This window comes from Halyomorpha halys, unplaced genomic scaffold (genome assembly GCF_000696795.3).
Source record: "Halyomorpha halys isolate HHAL.00 unplaced genomic scaffold, Hhal_1.1 Scaffold1088.1, whole genome shotgun sequence".
Taxonomy (NCBI): domain Eukaryota; kingdom Metazoa; phylum Arthropoda; class Insecta; order Hemiptera; family Pentatomidae; genus Halyomorpha; species Halyomorpha halys.
In genome coordinates, this window is record NW_027107060.1 from 170,357 (window position 1) to 180,801 (window position 10,445).

The 10,445-nt window shown below is 28.3% G+C and overlaps 1 protein-coding gene across 1 annotated transcript in view; it reads left to right on the plus strand.

Moving 5' to 3' along the window:
• The window catches only part of bent (projectin protein bent), a gene marked incomplete in the record, with an annotated part of 246,334 nt that overhangs the window by 154,826 nt on the left and 81,063 nt on the right, over positions 1-10,445 (plus strand). The window contains 13 exon segments of the mRNA XM_067045412.1: positions 217-352; positions 440-721; positions 1,244-1,549; positions 2,040-2,144; positions 2,518-2,715; positions 2,862-2,986; positions 5,163-5,439; positions 5,910-5,991; positions 6,449-6,703; positions 6,825-6,961; positions 7,034-7,218; positions 8,910-9,024; positions 9,128-9,263. Of these exon segments, the coding sequence (XP_066901513.1) occupies positions 217-352; positions 440-721; positions 1,244-1,549; positions 2,040-2,144; positions 2,518-2,715; positions 2,862-2,986; positions 5,163-5,439; positions 5,910-5,991; positions 6,449-6,703; positions 6,825-6,961; positions 7,034-7,218; positions 8,910-9,024; positions 9,128-9,263 (2,339 nt within the window).

The following is a 10,445-nucleotide window of genomic DNA, read 5'->3' on the forward strand; positions in this document are numbered from 1 at the left end:
ATATATACATATATAAGTATATATGTGTGTATGTATGAAACCATCAATATATATATATATGGTTTCATAAAATGTCATCTATATATGTTTAGCTTTTTGTTTAGCATGGTTAAAAAATTATTTTTGAATGCATTTGCACTGGCTTGATTAGAAGTAGTAATTTACAGTATGATAAAGGTAAATTGAATCTCTTGTAACAAAAAAAAAACTTCACAGACTCCTGTTTGTGAGGCTACTGTTACTGGACTTAAAGAAGGTAGTCAGTCTCAGATTCGGGTTAAAGCAGTTAATAAAGCTGGACCATCTGATGCTAGTGATGCTTCTAAACTTATTACAGCAAAACCAAGGAACTGTAAGTTTCTGTTTTCGTTTTTGTTTACAAATACTTATATCATTTAGATATTTATGTATGTAATCATATTTATACTTATTTTTTCAGTGAAGCCTCATATAAACAGAGATAAATTACAAAAGATAACAGTAAGAAATGGTCAAATGGTGAAACTTGATGTAGATGTTAAAGGTGAACCACCTCCACAAATTAAGTGGTTCTTTAAATCGAAAGAACTTGAAAATGATTTGCGTTTGAAAATAGAAAATGAAGATTATAACACAAAATTTGTATTGAGAGATACATCACGGTCTGATTCTGGAAAGTATACTATCACAGCTGAAAATGTGAATGGTAAAGATGAAGCAGATGTTGAAATAAACATACTTGGTAAGTTTAAGAATTCAATTTTTTAAAAAGTTATTTTGATTTAAAAAAATATGAAATTACAGAGCATTACTTATGCAAACACTATTTCAGATACAACCTACATTCCCTATGGTAATCAGATTCACATTTTTTATTAAAACAGATAGTTAAATTATACAATATAAACTTCTTAATAACTTTTACATCATTAATAAATGCTTGAATATAAATTAAATATGACAAGCATACTTTCTCATATTACTCGTGTAAAAAATTATCATTATTAATTATTAATTGTCCCTAACATACTAAACAGGCTAAATTCAAAGCCAAGCATGGATGATGACGATAGATATTGACCTGTTTGAAAGTGATATGATATATATCTGTCATGAACTACCGATGTTCTTCATATATAATAGCCTAGTCATTATTTTGAACTACTAAGAACTTAATCACTCAACATATAATTCCAAAAAAAAGTGTTTAGTAGTTTATGATTGATAATTTTCTTTTTGTAACATTTTATGTATAATGTTATAGATAAGCCATCTGCACCTGAAGGGCCATTGGAAGTCACTGATGTCCACAAAGAAGGATGTAAATTATCTTGGAAACAACCCAAGGATGATGGTGGTCTACCTTTAACAGGGTTTGCCATAGAGAAAATGGATGTATCAACAGGTCGTTGGGTTCCAGCTGGCTTTGTTGAACCTAATGTAACAGAACACGAAATTACTGGTCTTGAGCCAGGAAAGAAATACCATTTCCGAGTAGCAGCTATTAATGAGGAAGGAGAATCTCCACCTCTTGAAACTGATACTGCAATCATAGCAAAGAATCCTTATGGTATGAAGATGAAATTCACCAAATATTAATTAATTATTTCACTGTCAAACAATATTTCTATTCAGAATAAACTGTTAAGACCCTGTTTATTTTCTCCTAGACTTTTCCTGATTACTAAAATTATGATTTCATTTCCAGCATTTACATTCCATTATCTAATTTTATTTTAAAATTTAACATTTTATTATTTTAAAAAATATGAAAATAAAAAACTTATCATAAATAAAAATGTAATTTATCTAGACAAGTTTTCATTTATAACTTCATCATGTTGTTTTCATTCATACTAGTCTCTTGTTCTCAATCAGTTATAAAAATTTTATGAAACAAAGGGTCTGGGTAGACAGCCTGCTAATTGTAAATTTGTATTATTCCTAATGAGTAAATGACAACCAGAGAAAGTTTCAATCAGTAACATTGTATTGTCAGTTTAATTCTATAGTTTTTTAGGTTTCAAGTTCTTTCCCTGACAGTTTAACTTTGTTTGCAGATGTTGCATCAGCTCCAGGATTGCCTGAAATTGTGGATTATGATGAAAATATGGTTGAACTAAAATGGGATCCTCCAATCAGAGATGGAGGAGCACCTATTACTGGCAAGTTTTCTAAAATTTATGTCTATGTACATATTCAAATGCTGAATAAATATATTCTAATGTTATAGATGTATTAATCTCTAAAATGTTTTCAATTAAATTGATATATTTACACCATCTAGTTGTTTTATAACTACTTATTAAATTTGAATAGTAATACTATTAACTATTTCTACCAAGTGTTTAAAACTAAAACTGTTTAAGATTAAAATTTGAATTCAATGATAGTGTAAATGAGCCATTAATATATAATTACTCTAATGGAACAAAATGATTGTCAATTGAAATTAAAGAAAAGGAAATTCCATTATTATGTGTTACATTTTAATTATTGTGTGCTTGCTAATATTTGTTTGCTTTCATTCATGTACAGGTTATGTGATTGAGTATAAATCAAAAGATGATCCGAAGTTTGTGAAAGCTGTAGAAATACACGGAGATATTAGAAAGGGGAAAGTACCAAAATTAGAAGAAGGTAATCAATACCAATTCAGAATCCGAGCTGTAAACAAAGCAGGTGTTGGTGAGCCAAGTGAAGCAACTAATCCTCATACAGCAAGACCTCGATTTGGTAAATTGAAAATTTTACTACCTTGTATAAACTTTGATTTCATAAACCTATCTTCAAGATGATTTTAGATCATTAAAATAATACTAAAAATTAAATAATCAATATAATCTGCAAAATTAAATTTTGAATAAATCATTTATTTCCAGTCAAACCTCGAATTGATAAAACAAATCTTGAAAATCTTGTCTTTAAAGTTGGACAGACAATTTCTATTGATGTAAATGTAATTGGAGAACCACCTCCAACTGTTACATGGCATTTCAAAGATCAAGTAAGTATTTAATTCAATACATTAAGATTAAATTTATTAGTAAGTTAACTATCCTATTAGTTAATCAATTTTACTTTGACTTTTTTAACCATTAGACTGTTAATAAATATTTCTTAATACACAACAGAGTCATAGCTTCATTTATAAAATTTTTAATGAAAAAGTTAGAAAGATGTTGCTGGTGATATTTTTTAAAAAAATTGATTATAGTTTTTTTGGTAATATGGTATGTTTTAATATAGCTTTAACATTTAATGTTAATGTACATATTCTTTAATTATATAATTGGTTTAGCCTTTGTTCAAATAAAATTGATTATAATGTTTATAAATTTATTTGATGGACATTTTATCTTCAAAATAGATAGACTTATTGAATTATGGAGGATTTCCTGTATGTTAAAGGTAAATAAAATATATGTGTTTATGAATTGGGAATCTGAACTTGGTATGCTGTTTCATCATAGGATAATCCTTAGTGATAAAAAATGGGTTATTTACTATAACTTTGCATGCTTATATCTTAAACGATCTTATTCAACCTGTCAAGATTCCATGGTTTTGATTGGAGAACTTAAGATCTTCTTGCCCTCAATTAGACCCCTAGATTCTTTCTGTAGTCAACATAATTATTTAAATGGAAAAAACACAACATATTTAGAAGAATAAATCATAATTTTTTTATTTCATAGATAAATATTGTTTTAAGTAAATAACAGAAAGCTAGATGAGGAAATCAGGAAACGTTTACTGTTAGGATTAATTTATTATCCTAACTAAATTAGGAAAAGTGCTACCAGTATATAATTTCATTGAATGTTAATGTGTAAAAGTTATTTAAAAAAAAATTAATTCAATTCAATTGATTATAATTGGGAAGTAGGGTAGCTCAGTAAGTAAAGCATTCCTATCTCCGTGGCCCAAGTTTGAGTCCGGCTATGGTAGATAATTGTTTATTCTCTTATATTAGCTGTGGATTGAACTTGGGGTAAGGAAACCTTCCTATGGCACACCTAGCCTCCTTACAGTAGGTACCCTTGATTAATTGAGCCTTATCCTAACCAAATCATCTCCTTACTCAACTGACAGTTTAGAAACAGCACTTTTTTATCTACTGTACTCAAATCCCTTTATGGGTTGCAGTAATACAACTCTTAATTGATTATAATTGAACAGTATGGTATTTATTTAACCAAGCCAATTATTGACAAGTCAGAATACTAGTAGGCCCTTATAGTTGACTACTAGACCCTATTATTTACACCCCATGTCAATTATTAGTGAAAGTGATTCATGAAACTTAGGTAAATAATAAATAGATGCTAAACAAAAAAAAAAATAATCACAATATCAGTAATTGGCAGAGGAAACAAACTAATGGCATTCTATTCAATTGCATAAATAGCTGACAAGCTACTTGGTTGACTACAATAATCATTATTTTTCAAGAAAAAATTTCTAATGTATGAATGAAATATAATAAACTATCTATTCACCAAAAATTGTTTCTTTGGAACTCTAAACAGAGATCCAAATTTTTTAGTTCCCTAAAAAGATTATGAAGGAAGAACCAATGTCTTATCAAAAACATGACAGCAAACAATATTTTAGTTTTAGATTCTTCTCCTTGCGCTAGGTTAGCTTTAGTTTTAGGTAATATTAACACAGTTTCTTCTTGGCTCTACTATATCCATACCATAAACTACGCTGTTATAGTTATTGGAGCTTATTTCAATAATCAATTTCTAAGAACATGAAAAATTAATATTTTACCTAAATATTGGTATAGCCACCCTACAAAAGTAAAAGAAAGTTATTAAATAATCAACTTTTGTAATTAATCAATATTTAATAAATTATTGAAAAGATATTTTCATGAATTATAATTATAATCAATAATAAAAAATTATTTTATATTTTCAAAAATAAAATTTTGTGCTAGAGAATGAATTAAAATAAGCTATTTTGTAAAAGAAAATTTTACAACACAATGTTTTTGTATTTTTTTCAGTAACCCTAGAATATAGTGTTTTATTTAATTACAAGAGATTAATAAAGTGCTTTCTATGAATAAATAGTTTTTAAAAAATATTGAATTTCAAGTCGATTGAATATTTTAGATTAAAAATTATGTTATTATCTATTTGTTATGTGACTATAATGTTATTTATTTTCAGGAATTGTTAACTAATGATGAACTAAGAATTGACAATGTTGATAACAATACCAAACTGTTGATAATGAAAGCTAAGCGTGCACATGGAGGAGATTATACCATTAAAGCTATAAACTCAGTTGGATCTGATGAAGCAATATTTAGCATTTCCATATTAGGTATGAATATTCATGTAAAAATAAATTTGTTCATATGCATGAGTAAACACAGACACACATACAATAAGTATATGACTCGTGCTACAAGGCGGGTCATTGAATTGCAGCAGAGATCCTCAAGCAACTGAGGAAGAAAGAGAAGAAAAGGCGAGCCAGGAGGTAGCTTAAGGCAATAAGTCAGCACACAGCCACCAGCCACTCCCCCTCCATGATGTAATGCTTAACGTTGGTCCCACTATATATATATATATATATATAGTTTTTGAAGTGAGATTTGCTATCTCTGGTCTCTATTGGTATGATTTTGTAGTTTTCAGTCCTGATGATGCCCGAATTGGTAAAATATTGACTTCTTAGTTCTTAACTGTAATTTAAGGAATTTAAGTTATTGTTTTGGTAGTACCTAAGAATAGTTTAAAATTTTATTATTCTGGAATTCCCTGTAAATCTTATCTAAAATAAATAGTCATTTCTTTCATTGAAAGAGTAAAGTAGATGTATTTAATACCTGGAAGGTTTGAGTATATAGTAGGCCCATTCTTTCTAATTATGACATAATAATGTTGAAGACAATGAGTAAACAATTTCAGCTTTTATTGAAGTTATCTCCTTTGTAATATTGCAAGTAAATGTATTCTTACTAGTACCAAAACATGCCCAGCAAGTGGACAAGTTGGTCCCACTATGCTGGTAGCTATTTCTTATCTCAACTGATTGACATTTACTTCTAAGCAAAGTTTTAATAATTAGTTAGTTGTGTCTTTGTTAGTTATAATTGTCAATAATTGCTTGAATATCACCATTTTTTTCACTGAGATTTCATTTTTTTTAAATTATATTTTTTCTGTAATCTCTTACCATATTAGGCCAACATAATATTGTGAATTAATCTGTAACATGACTGGATGATCTGTTGGACTCAGTTACAATTATTTTTCTACTTTATATAACAAAATATACATTCAATAAAATTCATTTATTACAATATTAATTTAGTTGAAAAAGGTTTATACAATCTACAAAAACTTAAAAATAAATTAGTTTAGAAAACAGAAATGTAAAACAAATAAAAATCGCTATGGGTCCCCCATACTCACATATCACACTGAGAGCTAAAAACAAGGTCCAGATTGCAGTTAATGACTGTTTCCCATACCATCTCCTTCCTGAATCAAATTATTATATTAGCGAAGTTGATATCATATACATTGTTTTGTCAATTTATGTTATCATCTGTTTCAGTGCAACCATACATTGATCGCAAAAATTTACAAAAGAAGGTAATTGCATCTGGACAAACATTAAAATTTTTTGCTGATATCAAAGGTGAGCCTCCACCAAAAGTTACCTGGACATTGCAAGGAAATCCTCTCAATAATGACCGGTATTTTACTTTGTATTAAATCATATTACACTCATAGATATAAAAAATTTATTTGAGTGTGTCTTTGTATGTAAATGATTTATATGTATAAGTATGATTATAATTTTCTGTAATGTTTTAGGATATCAATTGAGAATGAAGATTATAAGACTACATTTACTCTCATAAAAGCAAAAAGAAAAGACCGTGGGACATATACAGTCACTGCTATAAATGACTCAGGAAAAGATACAGTTGATGTTGAAATAAATGTACTAAGTAAGTAGTAAAATATTGATTTGTTTCCTGTTTTGATTTTAATATTCTTCTATCTAATGATATTTTTTTAAGGTGCTCCCAGTAAACCAAAGGGTCCCCTGGCTGTTAATGATATAACTGCTGAAGGTTGTCATCTTTCTTGGCAAAAACCAGAAGATGATGGAGGTGAACCTGTTGATCACTATCTTATTGAAAGAATGGATCTGGAAACAGGACGTTGGGTTCCAGTGGCCACATCTAAAGGAACTGAAGCAGATGTGAGAATTAATTATCAATAAAATAGTCATATTTTATTATTAATTTAGGACATTTATAATGAAATATCTGATTACTTCACAAAATTGAGCACTTAACTCCTGCATAACATGTAAGGCTTGTTGCCTCCTTGGTTCCCTCACAGGTTTGCAGTTTTGGTGAATAGGGCTTGAATGTAAAAAAATTATTTTAGTTCTCTCTTCCTTTCAATATAAAACTTGAAAAATATAAAAAATGAATTGATGAAAATAAAGTAAATAGAAAAAATTATATAGTCGTCATTTTTTTTTAAAAAGAAATTAAAATTTTAGAAGAAAATACTAACTCCAAAATGTGAATTATTTTTCAAGAACTTTTATAATAAAATATTTCTTGGATGGAGAGTCATATAAAGAAATGGTCTTCATTGTAAGAAATTTTCTTCATCTCCAAATTTAGAATCTGTTTAGGTGAGTTTGGTTAATCCAGGCCTCATCTGAACAAATTTGGGGTTCACTGGGCTCATTTTTCTTGATTCATTTTTTCAAATGAATTTCAAAAACAGGCCTTTTAAAGTCTGTAAAAATCAATTAATTCCATTTTGCATTTTTTATATTTATATTTTTTTCATAGAGATGTGAAAGTTAGTTCTTTGCTTTTTTAAAATAATATTTTACCATTCTGGTACTTATTCTTGTCATTTTGGAAACTAAAATTTGTGTTTATTTAAAATTTATACTATTTCAGTATCCTTTGTTTTCCAATTCTGTTATGAATTGTTCTACATTTGATATGATGCTCTTATTTTTTCTTTTCAAATTCTCCTTTGACATCCCTTATAACTTTAGAGAACATTTTTATTGCATGGTCTGAAATAAGGTACCAGGTATCTAGTACTCATCTATTGCAAAAAAATATTTAATTTATTAATTATCCCTGAAGATACAAACACAATTAAATATATGTAAATATAAAATAAAAAATTGCAAGAAAACAAAGGAAGGGAGAGCGTCAAGTGGGATTTGAATATGTCTAGGTAATGGAAGGGGGAGAGGTGTAACTGGGAATGGGGATATTGTTGATATAACAGTTTGGAATTCAATTGTTTTAGTACCCCTACCAATTGGTAAACCTGCTCTACTATTTTACATATAGGATACATTTTTTGAGGCCTCATATAATCACCTTTTTCTCATTTGTTTTATTTATTTTTACTTGGAAGATAAATCTTTGTTTATTAACATTAACCAAACCTCATATTTTTATATACTGCCTAACAATTTTTTTTTATTATGACAAATTAAGTTGCAATATTGCAGTTTGATTAACAAAGCAAATGTAACTTTAGGTCTGACAAGAGTCAGCAGAAAAATTATACCATTTCAATTCTATATTTTTAATCTAAAAAATTCTATGCAGCAAAAATTCAAAATTAAGACATTTATTAAGTCTTCAAAATTAAGACAATTATGTTATTGGGCACCCTGAGAAATCCCACTGCTTTCTCTACTCTAAAACCAACCCTTATCTCAATTATTTTTCCAAGGTTTTTTTAGTTATTCTCATATACCCTTTAAATTAAACTTCTTCATATAGCATGGCTAATTTTTGCCCTATAATAAGCTTTAGAAGTCACAATAGGGACCATGTTAACTTCTACATATCTTACTTTTGTCTGTGAAAGTAAAACAAGTTCTTTTAATTTATTCTGTAGATATCTGGTTTGCATGAAGGGAAAGAATACCAATTCAGAGTTAAAGCTGTCAATTCCGAAGGTGAATCAGAACCTTTGGAAACAACAACTCCAATTATTGCTAAAAATCCATACTGTAAGTTAGTTTTGACTACAATGATGTTTTAAATTTGTATTAATTGTTTATAAATTTAACTAATGTTGCTAAGCCTGCTATACTAATTTTTATTTTATTTTAGCTGAACCAGACAGACCTGGAAAACCATATGCTAAAGACTGGAATAAAAGTAGTTGCTATTTGAAGTGGGAAGCTCCTGCTTCTGATGGTGGAGCTCAAATAACATCATACATCATTGAGAAAAAGGATCAATATAGGTAATTCACTTTATCTATTTTTAAAAAAGTTTAAAGTAAGATGTAAATGAAAAGTCTTTCATCAAATACTAAATAATTATTTTTCTTTTTATTTAATATCTTTATTGAAATTTACAACTGTACATTATAATACATTCAGTAAATTTGGTCTCAGTTATAATGGAGTGATACAGCTGTGTTGTGAAAGTACTCATTGGTGTAACTCTCTAAATAACTTTAGAATTTGCGTTTTAGTTCCTTTCTTTTTAATTAATAATAATACCCATAATCATTCAATATTTCGATTAAGATCTTCTTAAAAATCTATTATATAAATGAATATATCAGCTTTAGTTGGCCATAGGCAAGGAGTAAATAAACTTCAAGAGCAGAAAATAAATTTCATATGGACCCTATGTTTGTATGTTTCAAAAGGTCTGATACTCAGAAAAAAATAAATTGATTTTTTTATTTTTAAGTACATCATATTGTTTTCTTGACAGAATAACTCTGGACCAATAGTGAAAAAGTTGATCTATTTTTATAAATCACACTTTATTTGGGAATGTTTTTCTTAGCCCTGTTGGGCCAAAAATCTTCTAAAGCTCTTAGAAGATAAATTTCTGCATTTGATAAGCTTCAATTTTGAATTGATAAATGGAGTTAAGGTTTCTTTTGTTACTGGCTCAGACTGGGCACCTGATTTGGCAAAAAAAGGTGATGTAAAATCAAATTTTTTTTTTTGGTACAGGTAAACTTGTTTTTGAATAGGTGATAGTCGACTTTAATAGCAACACAAAATTTCATATGGATTATGGTCCAATGTCATACAGAAAATCAGCATGTTTTGTGTTATTTTAAGCACCTCCCATTTATAAAGACTCGTTGGTATATCTATGAGAAACATATGTACCAAGTCTTATCCAAAAAGTTTTGTAGAGATGATTTTATGATTTACATTACTTTTAGAAGAAATTTGATAGCATGAATAGTGATATACATATTTTATTAACATTAAACAATTCTTGACAATCATATCTAAGATTCATAACAACTGGGTCAAGTATCTGAAGCGAGAGGAGCAAGAAGTTCAGCTCCAATCCACTAGAGCACAGCACCTTGAGCCTCATCGAAGCTCTCAAATTTGTATATTATTGTATTTTATAAAAACATATTATTATTTGTAAATATTATTAATATATA